We start from the raw sequence: 24599 nt of genomic DNA, 5'->3' as shown, positions 1-24599 counted from the left end.
CTGACAGATGGCCACCCAACCTCTGCTTCAAAACTTCCAAAGAAGGAGACTCCACTGCTCTCCAAGGAAACATATTCAACTGTCAAACAGCTCTGGCCATGAGGAATGTCTTCTTAATGTTGAGGTGGAATTTCTTTCCCCACAGCTGAAGCAGCAAGCAAAAACTGGATCTTCCCTTGCGGGTGGTCTTAAGGGATCTCATTTTTTTCATATCCACCTCACCCCAAAGAATTCTATTAAGGACAAAAAGATAGGGAAGCACTGAAAAAACTAGGAGCTGTTCATCTAGAAGCATCATAAGGCAAAGAGCAGAAAACTCATACTTTTAAGTCTTTCATATACATTTCTTTTTAAAATCTCAAATTCTATCATGAATATGAAATTTGCCATATATATATATATATATATATATATATATCGCGTCTTCGGTCTCTGCGAATCATACAAATGGGTTGTACTGAGCCTGTGCAGTGCTGCTCAGAAACTTCTGGAATCACTGGGCAAAGTTAACTTTGCAACTTTTCAGCAGTAGCTCTGCCCATCCTTTATAAGTCTCCTGCCTTCCCACTCTTTCCCCAGATCCTTTCCACTGCGTTGGCTGCTTAATAATAATAATAATAATAATAATAATAGGATTTATTTATATGCTGCCCAATCACTGGGAATCCGGGCAGCTTACAACAGAGCAGAGGGGATAATAGATGGTTCCCTGCCCTCAGGCTTACAATCTAAAAAGACACGACACAAAAGGAGAAGGGAATGGTGGGGGGGGGGATCAGGTCCAGCAGATTCTGAGGCCTGGACCAAGGCAGATGGACTGGAGGGAGGGCTCTTCTTCTTCAGGCTAGCCCTGGTGGAGCTGGGCCTGCCTGGTCAACTCCCTCGCAGGCCGGAGGATGGCAGTTATGGAGGGAGGAGTCTCTTCTTCCAGGCTAGCCCTGATGGAGCTGGGCCTGCCTAGTCAACTCCCTCATAGGTCGGAGGATGACAGTTATGTAGGGAGGAGTCTATTCTTCCAGGCTAGCCCTGATGGAGCTGGGCCTGCCTGGTCAACACCCTCATAGGCCGGAAAATGACAGTTATGGAGGGAGGAATCTCTTCTTCCCAGCCAGCCAGCTTTAGGAATTTCGCTACTGGAATCTGCTTGTTTTTCTGGAAAATCTCAACCTTGACTTCCTTGACCATTCTTGATCTGACCTGCCCATGTATTGTTGACCAATCTGTATGTTGTTCGACTTTGATTTGGATTTTGATTACAGCTTATGATGTCTCCGGCTCCGTTCAAAAAGTGTGTCGTGTGTGGCGGTAAGATCCCCAGACAGGATCCCCACTCTTCTTGCCTTCTCTGCCTCGGAGAGAGTCACAACACCAAGACTTGTGCCCTCTGCAAGTCTTTGACTTCCCAGGCCAGAAAGAATTGCGACTCTCACCTTAAGGCCGCCTTGTACCAACAGACTCTCTTGCCTCCATCAGCCTCCCGCTCCGTTTCTGCACTTGCTGCTTCGAAGTCGGTACCTACAACTGCTGTTTCTGTGGCCCAGAGCTCCTCCACTGAGCCATGTGCCACCGCCGTTTCTGTCCCGGAAAGGGATGTTGGATTCAGGTGAAGGTTCTCCTTATGGCTCTTCTCATTCTGAAAAGGCCTAGACTCCTGAGGGCACTTGGTCAGTTCCAAGGACCATGCCACATCTTTGGTATCCAGATGGGACTCGTTGGTACTGGCCAAACTCAACTCTCTCCAGGTTTGTCGAACGACAGTTTCGGCTTCAGTCTCCTCACCTCCTGCTATGTTGGCCTTCCACCTTGTCTCTGATGAAGAGGGCAACACTGCCATTCTGCCAGCCATGTCACCCCGTGGAGGCTCTTCTCAGAGTCGTTGGTCTCCCACACCCGTCCCTCAAGTTCAGGTCCACCAGGCAGAGGTGCACCAGCCTCCTCGTTTTCTTCAGGAGGAAGAATCCAACTACTTGACAGCAAGATGGACAAGTATTATGTCTCTATCAGCCACGATACCGTCCGTCGTCGCCTTGGCCGAAAATCCACTGTACCACTAATGGCAAGATCCACTGTACCACCAATGGCTTCCATACCCTCTGCATCTTTGGTACCGAGGTCTCATCCTACTGTGGCCACTTCCACCCAGACACGGCCTTCATCTTCTCAAGCAGTCCTGACTGATGACATTCTAGAGTCAGATCATGACGTGTCTCAACATGAAGAGTCTCGTGCTTCTCACACTGAGTTGGACTCCTCAGATGAGGGCGCCCAACATGCCCCCCAGGAGCTCTTCCAACTAGGTGCTTCATCTCACACCGATGACGTCCGTACCTTTGCAGAACACATCATCAAGATGGGCAACGCCTTGGATCTTCAAATTACTCACATGGAGGATGAGGCTGCTGACCCTATTGAGAGGCCCGTCCACGGCAAGGTTTCGACGCCAGCTTCCATTCCCTTGCTGCCTTCGTTGGAGAAAATAGCCAAATGCTCTTGGGACGCACTGGCTTCTGTGACACCCACCACTAGGAAAATTGAATCCTCATATAGGATTTCTCCATCACAATCTTCTTGTTGAGGGGTCTCAGCAGTCTTTCACACCGAAGACTTCCACGTCCCCTGCGGACTGGGAGGCTAAACAAATTGATGGCTTGGCGAAGAAAGTCTATGACTCTTCTCTTCTTGGACTCAAAGTTGCAAACTACAATGCCTCTATGGGGGCCTACACACAGTGCTTGATGGAAACGATCTCCCCTATCATCCCTGATGTCCCGGATGACAGCCAAGGCATCCTGGCGAAGATCAGAGACGAGGCACACTCTATTGGGAGTTGGCTAATAACTTCAAACCGACACTCCACTGACTATTCTTCAAAATCTATGGCGGCTGCCATTGCTTTGAGGAGACAAGTGTGGCTTCATTCCTCGGACCTAAACCCGAACGCGAAGGCCATCATTGAGGACATGCCGTTTGACGATGGTGGTTTATTTAACCGTGAGACAGATGAGCACCTCAACTTCAAATACCATATGAAGGTGGCTGCCAAGAAACACGGTATGTCCAAACCTTCTCAGCCCACTTTCGGATGCGTTTTGGTGGTCAGCAACCCTTTCAACAAGACCACCAATACCAACAACAGGAGTACCAGAGACAGCGCTACCCATTCCAGTCCTCTTCTTCTTCAGGCTGCCGCCAGCCCCCTGCTCAGTACCGAAAGAACTACCATAAACAGGATACCGACCAGGGCAAGAAAAGATCCTAAAGGGTCGCTGCGTGCTCCGTCATTTCCTCCAGCTCCTCTTTCTGTGACATTTTGAGGCCCTTCTCTAACACTTGGACCACTGTGACTTCCAACTCTTGGGTCCTTGACATCGTCTGTAGGGGTTATGCCCTCGAGTTTGAAGAGCTCCCTCCAACTGGAACTGTTGTTTCCACTCCCCCCTCAGGCACCCTTCTCGGCGAAGTACACACTCTTTTAACAAAGGGCACAATTTCCCCTGTGAATCATGCACAAGCCCCCACATGTTTTTCCTCCAGATATTTTACGGTCTCCAAGACTGATGGAGGCCTTAGACCCATTTTAGACCTGCAACTCTTGGATCCTATTTGGTCTACCTTCGATTCCGTGTGGTAACTCTTGCCTCTGTTCTGCCCTTATTGCACCAGGGCCTGTGGTCTGTGACGATCGACTTGAAGGACGCCTACTTCCACGTTGGGATTCAAGAGAGTCACCAGAGGTTCCTGTTCTTTGCTGTCAGTCCCGACATGTACCAGTACAATGTCCTTCCCTTCGGCCTTTCCACAGCTCCAAGGGTCTTCACCAAGTGCATGGCTCCAGTGGTGGCTTATCTTCACCAGAGGGGATCCAGAGTCATCCCGTACCTGACGACTGGCTCCTCGTGGCCCTCCAAGGATGAATTAAGGAGAGACATCAACTTCACCTTGTCACTCCTCTTGTCCCTTGGGCTCGTGGTAAACTTGGAGAAGTCACATCTCACCCCAGTCAAGCAAATCAGGTTCATCAGCACCGTCCTCAATTCCAAAGATTGTGTCGCATATCTGCCTCCGGACCGTTTCCAAGCTCTTTGCGCTGCGGTCAGAGTTTGTCTCGCTCATAGACGGGTGAGGGCCAGTGATGTCCAAATAGCCTTGGGACACATGGCCTCCACGATGTTCATGACCCCGTGGGTGAAGCTGCGGTTTCAGACCCTCCAGTCATGGTTCCTGTTGGCCTTCAATGCAATGACGGACTCACCCATCCCCATCCAAGAGGATCACAGTTCTGAGGCCAGTTGCTCGCTCACTCTGCTGGTGACTTGACTCCCAGAACGTTTGCGTCAGCATGCCTTTTTTGCCTCCTAAGCCTCAGGTCACCCTAACCACAGATGCATCCATTAAAGGTTGGGGAGCTCACACATCAGGCCTTTTCATCAAAGACAGGTGGTCCCTGACCGAACAGGCTCTCCACATCAATGTCCTTGAGATGCTTGCTGTGGAAAAAGTCCTGAGAGCTTTTGAGACAAATTTGTCCAACAAGATAGTACTCCTTCTGACGGACAACACCACGGTCATGTACTACCTCAACAAACAAGGAGGCACCAGGTCACAGACCTTGCTGAACATCACACTCCACATTTGGGAATGGTGCATTCCAAGACAGATTCTCCTCCAAGCAATGCACTTGCCAGGAGAAGAAAACGACTTGACTGACCAGCTCAACTGGTCCTCCACCGTGTGCCATAGGTGGAGGCTCCATCCTGAGATGGTCGACGCCCTCTCCAGTCGGTGGGGAACCCTTCAGGTTGACCTCTTTGCGATCGCTCTCAACAGCCACTGTTCTGTTCCCGAGCGTGCAACGGCAACTCCCTCGGAGACATGTTCATCTTCACTTGATCAGGAGAGATGTTTATGCCTTCCCTCTGTTCCCAGGGTGGTGTCCAAGATAACAGCAGATTGCTCAGATGCCATCCTGATCACCCCTTGGTGGTCAAGACAACCATGGTTTCAGTCCCTGCTCCACCTCTCCCAGGAGGTTTTTCTCTGGCTCGAGTTCTGTCCAGACCTCCTCACTCTCCAGAACGGCCGGGTTCAGCATCCAGACATTGAGATGGTGGCATGGAATTTCCGTCCCTAGATTTGCTCCATGCTTTGGTACGGACAGTGATCCTGGTGGCCCAGAAGCTGGCCACCAAGAAGTCCTACGCTTCCAAATGAAATGAGTATGCTGATTTTCTCTCTGTGAGAGACCTCTCTCCATCCCGTTTGTCGACACTGGTGATGCTGGAGTTCCTGATGACATTTCTGGATTCGGAGCTGTGCCTCACCTCCATCAAGTGTTATCTCTCTACCATCTGTTCTCATTATCAGTTTGATGGCAAGCCTACTTTTTTCAGGTACACTCTTGGGAAGATTTTCCTGAAAGGTTGCAACAACCTCCATCCTCCGGTCTCAGTACCAACACCTGCGTGGAGTCTGGACGCTGTGCTGTCTTGCTTGCAATCCAAGCCTTTCGAACCCATGGCCACAGCTGACTTAAGGCTTCTGACTTGGAAGACAGCCTTCCTTGTGGCTATCACCTCTGCTCACCGTGCGGGCCAACTCTGTGCCTTACGGAGGGATCAGCCTTTCCTTAGGTTCCATAAGATATGGTTGTCCTCCGTACCAACATTACCTTTTTGCCTAAAGTAGTGTCATCCTTTCACATGTGTCAGGACATTGTTTTATCGACCCTGGCCTTGAACCTGACCACTGATGACGAACGTTGACTGTACACCTTGGACGTTCAGAGGGCTCCGGCCTTTTACTTGGACAGAACTGCAGGTTTGAGTCGTTCCGAGAGACTGGTCCAGTGCTATTTGGAACGGAAAAAGGGACTACCTGTGACTGCGCAAAGGCTTTCCAAATGGGTGGCTGGTACCATACACCTCTGGTATGAACTGTCGGGCAGACCTCTCCCTGCCAGGGTTCGGTCCCATGCAACTAGGGTGGTAGCGACATCCTCCACTCTTTTGACTGGGGTCCCCTTGGAGGATATCTATAATGCTGCTGTTTGGTCCCAGCTCTTGACTTTCATCAAACATTACAGGCTGAACACCAGGGTAACATGGGATGCAGCCTTTGGTTTCAGGTTTACATTGATTTTGAACTGCATTCTCTTGTTGACATCATTGTGTTCCAAGTTATTTCTGCCTTGGAACTGCTTTTACATGCTTGACAATGACACTTTGATGAATGTCTTATTTGTCAAAATGCTGACAATGAATGTCTTCTTGCCAGAGCTGGCATTGTTTACACAAGATTGACCTAGTTTACAATTGTGCCTTATGACTTGAAAGTGTTTGAAAATGTAATCCTATTGTGGTTGATGACATGAAGTACTATTTATTGAGGTATTAAATACAACAAACACAGTTTGGTTCAAAGGTTTTATTGTGTTGTTTAATAAATACAGCTTTATTTGAACCTAACTTTAGTGTCATGACATTCCCTCCACCACTGACTGAAGCTTGTCAGTCTACCCCATTTGTATGATTCGCAGAGACCATGAAGGAGGACAGGTTGCTAACCTGTAACGGTATTTCTTCGAGTGGTCATCTGCAAATACATACAAATCCCGCCTGTACTCCCCTCAGTGTCCTGCTCAACAATGGCTCATTCCTATGTCGCTTACGTGGTGTAAATTTCAGAACTGGGGAAAGAGCGGGAAGGCAGGGGATGGGCGGAGCTACCGCCAAAAAGTTGCAAAGTTAACTTTGCCCAGTGATTCCAGAAGTTTCCGAGCAGCACTGCGCAGGTGCACTACAACTCATTTGTATGTATTTGCAGATGACCACTCGAAGAAATACCGTTACAGGTGAGCAACCTGTCCATATATTGAAAATAGAAGTTTTCAGTTCTCATCCCTGGTCCTCATGTTCTCCCAAACATGCAAAAAGGATTAAGAGTAATGTTAAAGATTTGTCAGCCACTTGCTCAATACTGCATGAGGCTTGTCAGAGAATCAAGTTGTTCCTCAGTATGCTAAACTGTGTCAATTTCTCCTCTTGACATGCTCCAATTTTTCAACATCCTTTTTGAATTGTGGAACCCAGAACTGGACACAGTATTCCAGGTGGGGCCTGACCAAAGCAGAACTGAGTGGCTGGCACTATTACTTCCTTTGATCTAGACACTATACTTCTATTTATGCAGCATAAAATTGCATTGGCCTTTTTATCTGCCACATCACACTGTTGACTAATGTTCAATTTGTGGTCTACTTAGACTCCTAGATCCCTTTCACATGTAGTCTCCTTCAGCCAGGTATTCCCAATCCTATATCTATGCATTTCATTTTTCTGCCTTAAGTGCAGTACCTTACATTTTTCCGTGTTGAAATTCATTTTGTTAGCTTCGGCCCAGCTTTCTAATCTATTCTGGCCTTCTTGATTTTTGATCCTATCCTCCTCCTAATTTGGTGTCATCTGCAAATTTGATAAGCATGTCCCCTATTCTTTCATCCAAGTTGTTGATAAAGTTGTTGAACAGCACTGGGCCCAGGACAGAACCCTGTGGGACCCCACTGGTCACTTCTTTGTAGGATGAAGATGAACCATTTGCTCAGCACCCTTTGGATTTGGCCAGTCAACCGATTACAAATCCACTTAACAGTTATTTTGTCTAGCCTACATTTTACAACCTTCTTTGCAAGAATGTCATCTGAAACCTTGTCAAATGCCTTTCCGAAATCGACACATGCTACATCTACAGCATTCTCTTTGTCTCCCAAGCTGATAATTTTATCAAAAAAGGAGATCAGATTACTCTGGCATGATTTGTTTCTCAGAAACCCATGTTGACTTTTTGTGATAATGGCATTGCTTTCTAAACATTCACAGACTCTCTAGAATCTTTCCTGGTATTGAGATCAGACTTACTGGACGATCATTGTTAGTATCCTCTTTTTTTCCTTTTTTCAAAATGGAGACAACGTTTGCCCTCCTCCTGTCTGCTGGGACTACTCCTGTTCTCCAGGAGTTCTCAAAAATTCTTGCCAATGGCTCTGATATTACGGAGCTTATTGCTTGGGAAAATAAGCTAGTTTACCTCTTCATGCTTCATTTCTGGATCTGGGATACCCCCGGATGTTATTATACCTAAATCGCCACCAATCTGGGCAGGTTACTGCTGCCTGGATGCATCCTAGGTTAAAACCTCATTCAGTCAGGGAGCTGAGCTGAGCTGAGCAAAGCTTTGACCTGGGATGCATCTGGGTGGCGGCATCCTGCCTAGATTTGTGGCAATTTAGGTGTGATAACATCCAGGGGCATCCCGGCTCCAGAACTGAAGCCGGAAGAGGTAAGCTGGCTTATTTGCTCAAGCGATAAGCTCCTACATTTTAATACCCTTGGATGTAGTTCATCTGGTCCTGGAGACTTTAATTCATTTAAACACTGTATAACAAACTCAAAGTGAACATGATCACAACTTGCACTCCACTGACCAGGTCATCCCTGTTGGTTAGGATCAGATCTAAAATAGCTGATCTCCTTGTTGCCTCTTCCACCCTTTGGACAATGAAATTGTCTTCCAGGAAAGTAAGGAATTTGCTAGACCTTATTGTTTTGACTGAGTTTCATTTCAAAAAATATCAGGGTAGTTGAAATCACTCATCAGTACTACATCTCTCCTTTCTGAGTGTGTGGTCATTTGTTCTAGAAAGGCATTATTCAATTCCTCCATCTAACTTGGAGATCTGTAGCAGAGTCCCACAATAACACCCATGTTGTTTCCCTTCCCTTTAATTTTTATCCAGATGCTATTCACCTGGCTTCCAGGATTTAAGTCCTGGATGTCTTCATATATGTAGACATCCCTGACATATAAAGCTATTCCTTCTCCTTTCTTGTTTGGTCTATTTCTCTTTAACAATAATAAATAATAATAATTTGTTTTATTTATATACCGCTATTCCAAAGATCATAGCGGTGAACAGCAAGTAAGCTAATTAGCAAGTAAGCTAATTTGCCCACAACAGTCTGGGTACTCATTTTAGCGACCTCAGAAGGATGCAAGCCTGAGTCAAGCTTGGGCCCTTTTGCTGGTCTTGCAACCTTGTGGTTTTGAGTGAATGGCTGCAGTACAGGCATTTAACCACTGCGCCACCAGGGCTCCTTGCTAAAAGGTTATACCCCTGTATTATTACATTCCAGTCATGGGACTCATCCCACCACGTTTCAGTGATGCCTATTATATCATATTTGCTTTGTTATGCTAGGAGGTCACATTCATCTTGCTTATTTCTCATGCTCTGTGCATTAGTGTAGTGTAGCCAAGGGTCCGTTTAGGGGGAATTTTATTATTATTGCTCAATATTGCAAGAGGGGGCCGGCTACGACGACCTTAAGAGATCGCCCTCCCGATTTTTATATCAAGAGACCAGGGTGTTCCAATAAATAGAGCTGAGACGGATTTAATAACTAGATGTCTAATTTATTGAAATAGGGGGAAACACATTCACCGCGCATACACCCTCACATGCATTCAAGATTCGGAAAAATCAGGGTTGAGGTTTGGAAAAGGTTTAAGGCTTTCTAATGGTGATACGTACCAGAATGTAGACTTCCTTCGGGAAGCGAATGGGATGTGGGTTTGTGGGACAAGTCTGCACCACAACCTGGGTTTGAGCAGAAATGCTGGCTACCAAAACCTAGGTCTGACTGACGTGGAGTAAGTAGACCTTTAGAGTGGCACGCTGAGCAGCAAACGTTTGGGCTTTTTAATGGCAAAATCTTGCCTGTGGCAAAGGTGTTTGGCAATGGGAACAAGAGGTGTTTGATGACTTTCTTTTCACCTGGATGTCTGTCTGATTGTCTTAAGCTGCTCAGACAACAGACCTGGGGAGGAGGTAAGAGGCCCAGGTAAGGCAAACATTTGCTCTTCCTGGCCATATGATAATCCCATTTGCGACTGACTATATAGAATGATAATGTGGGTGCCCCTCAGGAGTGTGTGTACATGTCCTCATGCCTTGCTGGCAATGGTGGACAGGCTATTAGAGTTCATCTAGGGGTCATTAAGGGCTATCATTTATACCAAAATTTATATGGAGCAGCATGGGTAACAGTAGAGACATTGAAGACCATGGGTTCTCCCTCCTATCTGCCTGTGTAAAGTTTTCTACCTCCCACTGTTGGGTTCATGCACTATTTGCCTTGTTCCTTCTATAACCATTTGACTATTATCACCAGCCCTTGATGAGCTCCTGCCTACTGTCTCCCTCCCTCCTATAACTCAGTTTAAAGCCCTCATGATCAAATTTTTTGAGATTATTGGCAAAAATGTTTCTGCCAACTGGCGTGAGATGGATCCCATCCCTTGCCAGAGGTCCTCATGGAACTGCAGACCATGATCCAAGATCCAAATCATTTTTGGTGGCACCGACTGCAGAGTCAGTTATTCACATCTGCTATTTTCCTCTCCCTTCCTGGACCATGTCCTTCAACTGGGAGAAGAGATGAGAGGGCAACCTGTGCATCCAGATTTATCAGCTTCCTACCCAGAGCCTCATAATCCTTTATGATGTTCTGAAGGCTGTGCCTTGCAGTGTCTTTATATGAAGATTTTGTTGGAAGTTTTGTAGGAAGATCTAAAATGGCTGCACTTGGATTAAATTAATAAAATTTAAGCTTTACCTATCTGAATGTATGCTTCAGCTTTTAGAGAAAAGAAAAACAGATTGACAAGCAATTATTACACCCAGCATATTTCTTCTGCTCTAGAAGTGTGTTTGGGCTTCCTGGTAGAAGGGTAAGAGAAATTGGTTCTTTACAATAAAAGAAATGGTAGACAACCCATTTGATCCCTAGCCTGGGAGATAACCAACCCACTGGTCAGAAATATTTAGTTTCATGGAAAATTACTTCAGCACATACATAATGGAAGAGTGACTTGGCAACTTTTAGAAAACTATATTAGTCTGTTCAGGCCTTGAGCTTAGGGCTTTCATTCTGCTCAGATTCTGGTGTGTCAGGATGAGAGGCAGAAATGCATTTCCTTCAATAAAGTTGGATCATTGATTCACCAGCATGGCCTCCTAATCTGTCCTGTCCTGTCCTGTCCTGTCCTGGGGTGGTGGGGAATCAACCTGCATCAGTTTTCTTGGTAAAGTTTCTCCAGAGGTTTGCAAGTGCTTTTCTCTTAGGCTGAAAGGGCGTGCAACTTGGCCAAGCTCATCCAGTGGAAGTCAACAGCTGAGCAAGGATCTGAACCCCAGAGTACTGCCCCAACACTAAATGATGGTGACTGGACCAAGAGAAAGCCTTCTCCTCCAGATCTTAGAACTCCAGGAGGTTCATATGATGAGATATGGTCTTTCAGATAGTCTGGACCTAAGCTGTATAGAGCTTTGTTAGTCATCACTAGCATTTTGAATTGTGCCAGGAAACAAATTGGTAGCCAATGAAGCTGTTTTAGCAAGGGAATTATATGCTTCCTATAACTTGCCCCACTAGGCATTCTGGCCACAGCATTCTTGACTCGATGGTTTCTGAACAGTTTCCAGAGCAGCCCTGTGTAGAGTGTGTTACTGTAGACTAAACGGGATGTAACCAAGGCATGTACCTCCGTGGCCAGATCATACACCTCAAGAAATGGGCACAGCTGGCGCACTAGGTTTTGCTGTGCAAATGTACTCCTGGCTACTGCTGAAGCCTGGGCTCAGAGCTGAGTCCAGGAGCACAGCCAAGCTGCGAGCTTGAGATTTCAGGGGGACTGTAACCCCATCCAACACAGGCTGGATCCCTATTACCTGATCTGCCTTACGATTGACCAGGAGCACCTCTGTCTTGACTGGATTAAGTTTCAGTTTGTTTGCCCTCATCCAGCCTATTACTGACAAAAAAAATGGTTCAGTACCAATATAGCTTTCTTGGAATCAGATGGGAAGGAGCGATAGAGTTGGGCTTCACCAGCATTTTGGTGACACCAAACAACAAAACTCCAGATGATCTCTTCCAGGTTTTCATGGGAATTTTTCACACAGAGGAATGCATCACCATTCCGAAAGAAGAAAGTGGGGCCAATGCGAAAATGTACGAAAATACGTACTAGCTCATCACACACAAAGACAAACCCAGCGTCCATCCAAAAGAGAAAGCAGTGTGAATGCGAATGAAATCATCACGAGTACATACCCATGGGCTTCTTCATTCATTCCTTGGATGACTCGTGATTGCGTTTGTATTGCCTGTGACATCATTTGATATTCTCTTGTGAAATTACGTGAAATACCTTGGATGGCCCTGAATTAACCTTCGGTTAACCTTCCAATTTTCCCCGTGTGATAAAGTCCATGTAGATGTTAAATCAGAAGGGGGCTAAATTGGCCTGGTCATCATACAGAAGTCCCCCAACACCATTTTCTGAGTTTCCCCCTCCAAGAAAGACTGAAAGCACTGCATAACAGTGTTTCCAAGTCCTATCCCTGGTGGTGCATTGGTTAAATGCCTGTACTGCAGCCACTCACTCACAAACCACGGCTGTGAATTCAATACCAGCCAGCCAGGGGCTCTGGCTCGACTCAGGCTTGCATCCTTCCGAGGTCACTAAAATTAGTACCCAGCTTGTTCGGGGCTATAAGCTTACACATTGTAAACTGCTTAGGGAGTGCTTAAGTGCACTAATAAGCTGTATAGAAATGTACTTGCTCTTGATATTGATATCCCAGAGAGGCAGCCCAAAGGGATACCATGGTCAAAAGTGACTGAGAGGAGCAGCAGAGTCAATAGGGACACAGTCCTCCTTCCAGTTTCCAGGATAAATCATCAACCAAGATGATCAGAGCTGTCCCTATCTCATATCCAGGCCTGAAGCCAGACTGAAATGGATTTAGATAACCCATCTCATCCAGAAAGCCCTTGAGATGGGAGACCACCACATGTTCCAGAACCTGCCGAAAACGAAATGTCAGAGACTGGCTGATAAATATTCAGAATGATGGGATCCAGGGCCCTTCATAAAGGCAGAAATTTGTGCATTACATAAGTTTATTAATGTGAACAGTATATTAATTTTACAGAGAAAAATACAGGTAAGTGAACTGAAATCAACACTTCCATTTAGTACTTAGGCAAGACATAAAGTTGTTAATGGCTACTTCTTGATTGTCAAGCTTGCATATGATGAATTTTGGCAAACTAGTCCAGATTCAAGATATTGCTACAATGAGCCCCCACTCCCCATTGAATGGAATGAGCAGACATGAGGGTGACAACGATCTGCAAAATCACACAAATGCAAGGAGCGGTGTTATGAGACTACATGCTACTTTGGACCAATCTAGTTGCCTGAAGAAGAGACTCTTAGACAAGCTTTTCTGATCACATAAAAATAAGGATGGAGGGTTTCTCCAGAGAATGATGTTGCTGAGAATGCATAAAGGAGGTCTCCAGTAACTGCGTCAAAAAAAGCAACACGCTGTCCTCCATAATTCAGAGTCACTCGGATCCTTGTGGGCTCTTTTCGCAGGCGTAGAACTGGGTTCTTCGGAGGCTTTATACTCTTGTATTCACCATTCCATTTTCCAATAGCCCACATGCCTTCCTCAGGACCAAACTCCACAAGTCCTTTTCTCATCATAGACTTTCTGGCCACACCTACAGCCCATATTCCCTCACCTTCCACCATCACCTCCCAGAAATGTCTGCCTGTTGTGAATTTTTCACGTCCCAGCACAAACGCACGTACATCAAACCTCTCAGGATTCTTGGGTCGGTCTTGAACTTTGGCTTGCCATCTCACACTCCTACAGTCCTCAGACAGGATGAGCTGGGGATGAGCTGTGTCTGGATCCAAAGTCACATTTGCTGGTGGGGTTCAAGGAGATGACAAAAGAGAAACAGCAATCAGTAAGGGGCTGACTTATGTCCTCCTCAGCCTCAACAGGAATTACCTCTCAGTATGGCGTAGTGGTTTGAGCGTTTAACTATGACTTTGGAGAACAGAGTTCAATACCCAGCTCAACCACGAAATCCACTGGGTGACCCTGGACAAGTCACACTTTCTCAGCCTCAGGGGAAGGCAATGGCAAACCTCTCCGAAAAAACTTGCCAAGAAAACTCCTTAGGGTCCATCATAGGTTGGAAATGACTTGCCAGTACACAACATAAAAGCTAAAGTGCAAGACTTCAGTGTATTACTGCATTAATACTATGCTAGTTCTAGTTCAATTCTATTTTAATGTCCACTTTTATATGTTTTAATTGTATTATTTTTTAATTTGTAAGCTGCTTTGTGTTCCAACTGTGGGGGGGAAAGCAGGATAATAATAATAATAATAATAATAATAATAATAATAATAATAATGTGTTTGTGACTGAGATGTTTTTCTCCTTTGGCTGCTCTCTACCAGCAGTAGAATTTATTTCTTATAACTGTTACTACGGTGACTTTTATTTTCAGAATTTGTAGACCCTGACTGTCCTGTTGTCCAAATTATTTACCGAAAGCAAATGCAAACCACAAAAAACATATGCCCATAATGTCTTCAGATCCTTTTTATAATTTGGAGAGGAGAAAATTTGTTCTTCAAACCATAAGACCACCTGAGCCAACCAAGCCCTGTTTTGTTTTGGTTTTTAAAAACAAAAACAAAAACAAAAACTTTGGAATACCCCCTAGTGCAGTTTCAATAAATTACTACAAACATTGCCTCAAAACAAGGGAACCAACGGACACGGAGGTGACAACATCCAGCAAAAGCCAAAAAGCTATATGACAAGAACTCATATTTCTTTAGATCAATCTGAAAGAGCTTCAGTAGGCCTGTGAGTGATCAATTATACACAGAGATGAATGTGCCATATGTCTATTTCTGCAGAGAGAAGTCCATCATCACCTCCTTCCATCTGAGTGATTATGGTCCATCACTGAATATCTGAGAAGCCATTGTCAAATGACATTTGACCTCTGGTCTCCACAGTCATAGTCCAACACTCAAGGCACTACCCATTCATAGTTAATCTACTGGTGGTTCCAATACGTGGAGAAAAAAATTGTTTAACTCTAATGACAACCAACTATGGATATTCTGGCCAGATACCTTCCAACTGATGTATTTAGTCCCGCTCTAGAATTTTACCTTTTTCCAGCTGTTGTCCACGCAAGAGAGCCTCTGAGGAAACATACAAAGAAACAAAAAATTTTAAGCTTAAGGACACTATGTTATGCTTACAATAACTTTTTCCCCTCAAAAAAGCATTTCATAAGGTTTTGTTTTCTCATTTCAACAAAGTAAAAGTTGACAGAAATAAGAGAGAGGAGGAATCCTATTCTTGTTTACTCATACACATGTTTACTCAGCACACCCCATTGTGTCCCATGCAATTTACTTCCTAGGGAAGTGTAGATAGAATTCCAGTCAAAATTCTGGAGTGTCCATAGGTTGACACTTCTCACCAAGATGTTAAGAGAAAACTTTTCAACAAGGAAAAATATAACTAAAAGGATGTTGTAGGAAAAGGCCAAGCGAAGACACAAGACTCTCCAAGGCCCTTGAGAGGTTACTTAAAATCACAGTATAGGTTGAACATCCCTTATCCAAAGATCCAAAATCAGATGGTTCAATGTACATGAAATTTGTTTCGTGAACAAAAATATTCAAAATACTGTACAAAATTCCCTCCAGTTTATATATACTGTATCTATATAAAGGTCTATATAAATTATAAATGAATGTTGTGCTTAGACTTGGATCCCTTCTCAATTATGAATGTATATAGAAATACAATTATTCCAAAATACATCTGGTCTCCAGTATGCCAGATAAGGGATACTTAACCTGTACCACAAGCTGAAATGAACTGTATTTTTATTGGATTTGGGGTGCGTTTGCACCGTAGAAATAAAATGCAGTTTGCTATCACTTTCACTGCCATGGTTCCCTGCTATGGAATTCTGGGATCTGTAGTTTTGTGAGATATTTAGCCTTCTCTGTCAGAGAGCTCTGGTGCCGCAACAAACTACAAAATCCAGAATTCCATAGCATTGAGCCATGGCAGTTAAAAGAGTGTCAAAGTGCATTATTTATGAGGTGCAGACACAGCCTAAAAGGTACTGGAGGAAAACCCCAAAGTCTGCCAACATAGTTAATCTGCAATGCCAAGCAGAATTCTTTTTCTTTTTCTCATTTTGACTGTACTTAATAATCATACCAAAGAGCTGGAAGGTAAGCAATGTAACACCAATCTTTTAAGAGATGCAAAGGAAATAATTTGGCTCATATTCTAACATGTGCTCCAGCAAATTAGTGGAAATTTAAGTAAAATTGGAACGGTTAAATCTTTAGAACAATGAGGTGGCAAGAATAGAGGTTTATCAACATCCAAAGTATGACCCTCTATATGTTGTTGGACAGGAATTCCCATGAGCCATAGTGCCATCATAGCCACGGGGAAGAAACTCTGGAAATTACAGTCCAGTAGCATCTGGAGGGCACACTTCACCTACTTCTGATCTAATGGGCCACAAGTTCCAAAACCCTGCAATAAAAGGGCAAAAATGTACTGTCAAAGAATCAAGGCAGGGCTCCTCCAGATGGGGCAAATGTGTTGGGTTGTAATATGTGTCACTCTAGTTCTCATGGCTGTTTAAAATATCCAAAAAATGTTTCACATGTCCCAGAATATTTTCTGGCAATCCCTGTCATGAGGTACAACATTTTATTCCCACCAGCAAGTGGGTTTCTTTCCATGAAAGAAGCTCAATTATGAGTCTGGCATGTTCAATTTTGAACCAGTACAACTATTCTAAATATAACACCTGTGCAGCCATGCTTTTGAATTACAGTATTCCATTACTTTTGAATTCCTCCATGATGCCATTGAAAAAAGGATTTAGATCACAGAAGTCCCAGATCCTCCACTTCAGCTCCGGAGAGAAAACCACTGGAATCTCAAACATTGCTTCCTTCACTTCACTCCTAGTATAGAAAAACAGTGTTAATCCACCATAAATATAATCTAAAATTCTGCAGTGAGTCAAAATACAGGAACTGGGGAGAAGAAAGGTGTAGGAAAGCCTCAGACACAGAACAAGGCTAAGGGTATAATGAAGAGGAGATCCTCAGTATTGGTGTAAAGACCTTTTTTTTTAGATGGTTAAACAGACACTGGATGGCCATCTTTCAGGAGTGCTGTAATAATGTGTTCCTGCATGGCAAGGGGGTTGGAATAGATGGCCCTCGTGGATGCTGGCAGCTCCAAGATTCTATGATTCTAGCAGTATTTTAAAAATATATGAGGTATTGACAAAGTGTGGGGAAAGTAATTATCCTTTGGCAGCAATACTGGTAGTCATAATAAACAGGACACAATTGTAAAGCAGTGTTTTCATTTTTATCTGTGAAATGCTGGGAGGTATGGAGTCCTCATTCTCTCAGCTAAGCACCTGAAGAGCTATGGCCTTTACATGCAGATCACACCCTCTCCAGCATCACAGACAGTGAAAGGAAATTAGTGGCATCTACATACCTCTGCAACGTGCTTTGCACATCCTAAAGAAAGGGAAAAAGAGAAGAGGAAACTCAGGAGACGGCATGCAAGGAGTGAGCCACTCTTTGGAGAGTGGGATTTGTAGTCTGTTGTGGCACCAGAACTCTCTAAGAGAGAAGACTAATTATCTCACAAAACTGGAAATTTCAGAATTCCTCAGTATTAAGCCATGGTGGTTAAAGTGGTGTCAAACTCAAACTGCATAATTCTGCAGTGCAGACACAGCTTTAGAAGGCAACTGGGTACCTATGATAGCGGTGGGACCGAGAGAAAACCCTCTTCCAAAGATCAGATAGACTCATATGGGAAGAAATGGTCTTTCAAATCATCTGGACCCAACCTGTATAGGACATAACCAGCACTCCTATATGGAAGAGAACTGGTTACCATTTCCTTAAGTGGGCACTTTCAGTTCTTGTAGTAAGACTCCCAAATCTCGGATTTCAGCCTGATCCTAGAGAGGAACTATGGCTGCTTCTGCCGTTGTTTTACCTTCAGGAGTTCACTAGCTGCCTGTTTCCTTTTCTCCTCAAGCTCCTGGATGATTTCTTCAACAGAAGCAAGTTCCCCACATAGCTTGGCCCCGTGCTCCTCCCTTTGTCTTGCAATCTCCTTCTCCACTTCATCCATCTGGGCCAGTAGGAGCTTCTCTTGCTCTTCCAGAAACCTATGTATTTCTTGGAACTGAGCCACTGTCTTCTGCCTCTCAGTTTCTGTTAATTTCTGCAACAGACAGATGGAGAAGAATAAGAGGCCAGCCTTTGTATTATAGCCTCTTGCAGCATTAAGGGGTTCATTACGATTTATTTTATTTTAAAAGATATTTTAAAAGCACCCTTTATCCTTACAGATACCAGAAGGTTATACATAAATAATAAAAGATACCGTATAAACTCAACTAAAAGTCGACCTCATGTTTAAGTCGAGGGCAGGTATTGGAGGCAAGATTATGGATTTTGATATGTCTCTTGGATAAGTCAAGGTTACAGTTTACGGACATGCAAAAAAGGCTCTAAATGATGAAGCAAAGGAAAACAATGCCGAAGAACCTACAAAATTATGGCAGGCATAAATGTTTTGGCTCACACTAAAGGCTGGATGGAAGAGAGAGTAGAGGGAGCTCAGTGCTTCCAGGTCAGATTGCACTCTTGCCTTTCACCAGGGAAGGATTCCCTTTTTAATAAGAGTTAACGTATAGTATTTATATTGACCCATGGATAAGTTGACCTAGGTTTTTGAGGTCTATAAATTATCGCAACCTAGACACTATACTCCTATTGATGCAGCCTAGAATTGCATTGGCTTTTTTGTTCCCTCTAAATAACAAAAAATCCCACTATCTTATTCAGGGTAAAAGGGTATACTCCTCAGCCCTAGCAACTGCAGCTCCTCTCCAGCTCTCCCTTTCTTTCTCAACTCAGCTGGTAGCTACAGCCCCTTCTTTTGGGTTTCCCCACACAATCAGCCAAACCAATAATAAAAGGGTTACACATGCATGTAACGCTATTAATTTTTCATAGATTTAATTTCATGTGTAATTTATAAGAGGAATAAGCATACATACATATAATGTTTCTAGCTATCTAAAAGTCTTATCTATAATTCTTAATGTAAGGGTAACTGTACCTCCTTCTTTTTAACAGACCTTGGAGAAATAGAATCATAGAATCGTAGAATTGAAATAACATGCAAAATACACTGATCTGTTTTGGGGAATACAGTAAAAAAATAAATAAATCAGGATTTACAGGTGCCTTTAGAACACATTTTGAGCCCCTTTTTCATGGAAAGGAAGGATATAATCAAGACAAAATAAACAGGATCATATTTTTGTGGTGGGCAAGGCCATAAAATAATAGTCATTCAGTCAATCCTTACAACTTTTGGTTGTTCTCCATTTTATCTTGCATTTGAACGGTATCTTTATAATGTAATATTTTTATTAACAATTAGAATTTGATTACAATTAAATCAATGTATTAGTTAAAGCCATCCCAGGAACTGTGACACTTACAAACAAGTATTGGCTTTCTTTTTCTAGATCTGCTTTATCTACCAGAATTTTCTCTCTCTTCCTTCTCAGCAGTTCCAGCCGAATACCAATCAGAAACTGAAGAGAAAACAAAGTTCAGATTTGGTTAAGAGGAGCAGGAGAAGAATTGTATAACATCTGGTGTTCTGTCCCTGCCATGCAGTCTGGTGTCTGAAGTCAAAACCAATCCTACCTCCATGAGGCACAGGGAGGTTGAGGCAGCTGCCTCAGGTGGCAGATCCTGAGGAGTGCCAAAGAGTGGCAGTGAGATGATGGCAGGACAGCACTAAGTATGCCATTTGGCTAGCATTACACCTACAAAACTAACCTTCTGCCCTCATAAGCAGTGGGTGATGCCATCCTGTTACCAATATTTTCATAAGATAAAACTCTTGAATCCACTTGGCTTTTGTATGTAGACCAGTGGGAAAGCCAATATTTTACTATTTTTACTATTCACCAGTATGAGGACACCTATGGCCAATATTATTATTCCACTTCAACTTCTATGGCTGCTTCCTGTGGAATTCTGGGGTCTGTAGTTTAGTGAAGTCCCAGGATGCCACAGGAGGCAGCCATAGCAGTTAAAAGTGGAATAATAGTGCTATAATAATGCAGTGTGGTATTGTCCTTAACTTTCCTTGCCATCTTAATTCCAAGGATGCTGTTTCAGTGCCAAACCAGTGTGTGCTGTCAGTAATGGCACTGCATGAGGGCAAACATACTGAAAGTTAATGCACACAAGGTACTACAATTCAAAAACACAGCCGTGTTAATCTAGATTGGTCTACAAATGATTTCCCCATGAATGATTTGTTGCTGGTTATTCCCTGGTTATTCCTGAGATAATCCCTCTCTAATCATTACATCATGTGATAATCTTAGCCGCAATCACGCAAATGTCCCTGGATAATGACTTTTGAATCCCCCCGATTTCCCCCGTGTGATAAAGTCCTTAGTCTGTTTCCTCAGATGCATGGAATGAAGTGCCTAGGAACAGACCTTTAGAGCTATGAGTGAGCTGGTGACACATACAACTAGCTCTTTCAGAGCAACTGCACAATGGACTTGTCAGCACCACACTCTACTGATGTAAATTTGTTCAGTGAGGGTTTGCCTTTGCCTTCTGCTGAGGATAAGAGAGTGTGACTTGTCACCATCACTAGACATGTTTGCTGAGGACACCAGGAGAGCCTTCCCAGTAGATGCTCCCAAGATGTGGAATTCCCTCCCACGGGAGGTCCTGTTTTGCTTTTTGCTCGAGGTCAAAAAGTGAGTTTTCATGGCCAAGCAGAGATTCAAATGCTGGTCTCCTGAGTCCTTGCTAGAAACGACTGGAAGGGACACAAGAACAGCAACAGCTAATAGAAATGTGTATTTAATTGGACTTCATCTTTCAATGAAGGTACCTTTGCTGGTTGTGTAGGACCTCATTTCCACTATGTTTTAAACCGATTTCCAAACCATTTTGAAGTGTTATTTTACAGCAAGAAAATGCGATTGGGGCAAATGTAGTGTGAACCACGCTCCGCTGTCAAATCGATCCATCAATTTGGATCGCAAACGGATTTATTTGTAAGTGGGAATGATGCCTAAAAGACAAATTTCAGCAGGAGTTTCTAGTTATACAACCAGATAACAAGTGACACTTACTGAAATCCCCTCTTCTACACAACCATTGGAAGTAGAGGAGCCCTTTGCAGTTTTCAGTCTGGTGGCAATTCAAGAGCTGAAGCTTCCACCCTCATAATCCTGAGACTGCAGATTTCCTACTAATGGCTATGTTCATATAGCAATGACTTTGTTATTTTTGTGTGCCTTCAAATGCCTAACTTATGGAAACCCTAATGCAAACTTATCACAGGGCTTTCTCGGACTGAGAGCGTGTGACTCACCCAACATCACCTAGTAGGGTTCCATGGTTAAGCAAAGAATCTTCAGAGTCTAACATGGAAACCACAACACTACGCTGGCTCTCTTTGGTCCTAATGATGAACCAGTCTACAGAGGTATATTCAAGAAGAATTTGTGGGTACTGGGACCCTTTTCACACTGCACAAATAGAGCTCTAAATTTCATTTTCACTATCATTACAATGTCCTACGGAATCCCAAAATCTATAGTTTTGTGATGCACTAGATCTCCTTCCCCGCCAATAGCACTATACTATCCACGGATAGCCCTCCTTATCCACGGATTTTTTTATCCACAAATTCAAGCATCCACACCCTGAAAATATACCAAAAAAGCATCAATTCCAAAAAGCAAACCTTGATTTTTCCATTTGATATATGGGATACCATTTTGCTATGCCATTCTATTTAATGGGACTTGAGCATCCACGGATTTTGCTAGTCACAGGGGATCCTGGAATCAAATGCCAGCAGATAACAAGGTCCCACTTTATTTCCGTGAGGCAAGAGGCAACACTGATGGGAGCAATGCTGCTGGGTCTCCCATGTCAGAGAGGCTTTTGCTAAGGAGCCAGACGAAATATGCCAAGGATATAGATAAACACAAATGATGGAAGAACCTTGGGGCACTGGGTACATATTTCCACATGTGGTTGAAGAGCTGAATTTTAGAAAACCATTTTTTTAATAATAAATCCGATTGCAAACCAAGCAGTTCCTGTTGACCCCAAATCCAGGACATCTCTCCATAATTTGGGAGAACTGTCAAGCATAAAATCACAAAGATCTCATTATATATTTTTTGTTTTGTTGCAAGACTGAGGGGTTTATCGCATGAAAGAAATCAGGACTTTATCCCATGAATATCTCACAGGATATTTCACACGACGTCGCACAAAACCCACCATTAAAGTGGTCACAAAGAAGGATTAATGCCTATCTTTTTACTTTCAGGATTTCAGTGACAATGCATTTCCAATATCACTTTATTTGTGCAATTGTGTGTGACAATCATTCATGCAATTACGTGCTATTTTTGCTTTATTTGCAGGATGCTTTAAATGCACTTTAATCTCTCTTTAATGCTGAAATTAGCCCCAGTGTGATAAACTCCTAATAAAAGCTCAGAACTGGGAGGGGGAAAAATGGAAGACTGGTATTATTATTATTATTTAAAAAAGGGAAATAGTACTTATGGAGAAGCTGACATCTGCTGTATGAGAAGGAGCCAACGTAGCGTAGCAGCTTGAGTGTTGGACTAAAACTCTGGAGATTAGATCCCCAGCTCATCCATGCAAACCCACTGGGTAACCTTGGGCAAGTCACACTCTCCCAAGCTCAGCGGAAGGCAATGGCAAATCCCCTCTGAACAAATCTTGCCAAGAAGCCCCATGATAGAGTCACCATAAGTCGACAACACCAACTGTACCAGATGACAGAAATGACCAGTCAGAAGGAAGCTTCTTTTCAACACAGTTTTCTTTGATTAATTTCATCAAGGAAATGCTGCTACCTCCTCCTCTTCTGTTCTTCTGTAATTTCTGGACCTATGGAGAGCTGCTTTAGTCAAATGGTAAATTTACTGTTATTTTCTCATGCTGTGAATGAACCTTTGAACCAAAGACTTCTGATACACATGGACAGTTTTTACTTTGGGGGTGCAAATGATATGTATATGCTTGATGGCGAGTTTCTTGTTTGTTCTGTTAAAAAATAATTACCATGATGCCACATGATGCCAGAACAGTGCCCTACACTTTAAACTCCCTCGGCTAGCATGGTATGTCCCATCTAGACACATGCAGCTGTCAAGGCTGCAAGCCTTTCAGGATCTGGCTCCACATTTGTGAAACAGTCTTCCTTTGCTCCTTCGGCTGGAAGAGGATCTTGCAAAGGTTTGAAGATCTACCTGCCTCTTCGATTCGCTGGATTGCTGTGTTGCTGAGTGTGCCTAAAGTTGCCTAAGGTTGTGTTTTATTGTCTTTTTTTGCTTATATATGTTTGATGTTCTACCCTTTGGTGGAAAGGGTTTTATAAATATACTCATCCCTCCACATTTGAGGCTTTGACTTTTGTGGCTTTGATTATTTATGGATTTTATTCATCTCTTCTCTCTAGGAATATTTAGGTCCTCCAGGGCAAATCTATGGTCAACTTTAACCAAAAATTGCACTGAAGGACCTAGAGATTCCTACAGAGGTATTCTCTCGGTGTTTTTCTTATTTGCGGTTTTTCCATATTCACAGGGGTCCTGTGTCCCTAACCCCAGCAAATGTGGAGGGATGAGTGTAAATGTTGTAGTTGCTACTGTGGACTTTATCACTCAGGGAAAATCGGGGGTTTAAGTTAGCAGTTGTTCCGTGAAAATCACGCGATTACATTTAACATTCTCACACACTTCACGATTAAAGTGCCATTATACCGGAAATAAACAGACAATAAACAGGCAGTAAACAGCAACAAATAATTCACGGGATTTCCCCCGGAATGATTTGTTGCTGTTTATTGCCGGTTTATAACCAGAATCATGGCACCTTAATAGCAACGTTGTGTGAAAACGTTAATCGCGATTGCGCCATTTTCACAGGATAATTGTAAACTTAACCCCCTCGACTTTCCCCGTATGATAAAGTCCTATGTCATATGGTTAATAATATAATAAAATAAAGATTGGTTTCCTGCCTTATACTCCTCGGTAGCCTCCTCCGCAGTGACCACCTGGTGATTTCGGTGCTCCTTGGACCTGTCGCACACCACGCAAATGGGGGTCTCATCCTCCTTGCAGAAGAGCTTCAGGGGCTCCTGGTGCTTCTCACAGATGCTGCCCTGCCCTTCCTTCCCTTTGGTCCCCTCTTTACTCAGTTTCTTGGTGATTTCTACAAAGTTGGCCAGCTGCCTGTTTGGCAAGAGGCTCCCTTTCTGGAAAGCCTGTCTGCACTCAGGGCAGGAGGCCTCTTTTTCTGAATCTCCCCAGCAGTGGGTCAAGCAGTCTCTGCAGAAATTGTGCCCACACTGGGGGATGATCACTGGGTCTCTGAAATAGTCCAGGCAGATGGAACAAGTGGCTTCCTCAGAAAGATCCTGGACAGTATTCCTACTTGCAGCCATGTCTGCAGTCTCCCAACTTTA

At 43.7% G+C, this 24599-nt stretch overlaps 1 protein-coding gene across 2 annotated transcripts; it reads right to left on the bottom strand.

Moving 5' to 3' along the window:
• Window positions 1-13016: 13016 nt before the first annotated feature.
• On the bottom strand, window positions 13017-24599 carry LOC149320868 (zinc finger protein RFP-like). 2 transcript variants are annotated; one of them, XM_089505409.1, is made up of 7 exons: window positions 24153-24599; window positions 19540-19635; window positions 18018-18248; window positions 17505-17527; window positions 16833-16954; window positions 15116-15148; window positions 13017-13841 (listed from the first exon to the last, which is right to left on the bottom strand). In XM_089505409.1, exons 1-7 carry the CDS (start codon window positions 24576-24578, stop codon window positions 13315-13317), a joined length of 1458 nt encoding a protein of 485 aa, XP_089361535.1. In that variant the 5' UTR covers window positions 24579-24599; the 3' UTR covers window positions 13017-13314. The 2 variants fall into 2 exon arrangements, with proteins under 2 accessions (XP_089361535.1, XP_089361543.1); XM_089505417.1 differs by lacking the exon at window positions 18018-18248.

The sequence above is a fragment of the Sceloporus occidentalis genome, unplaced genomic scaffold (genome assembly GCF_023333645.1).
Source record: "Sceloporus occidentalis isolate IW3139 unplaced genomic scaffold, rSceOcc1.0.p SCAF_1, whole genome shotgun sequence".
NCBI classification, from domain to species: domain Eukaryota; kingdom Metazoa; phylum Chordata; class Lepidosauria; order Squamata; family Phrynosomatidae; genus Sceloporus; species Sceloporus occidentalis.
This window is presented reverse-complemented; position numbering and strand designations above follow the sequence as displayed.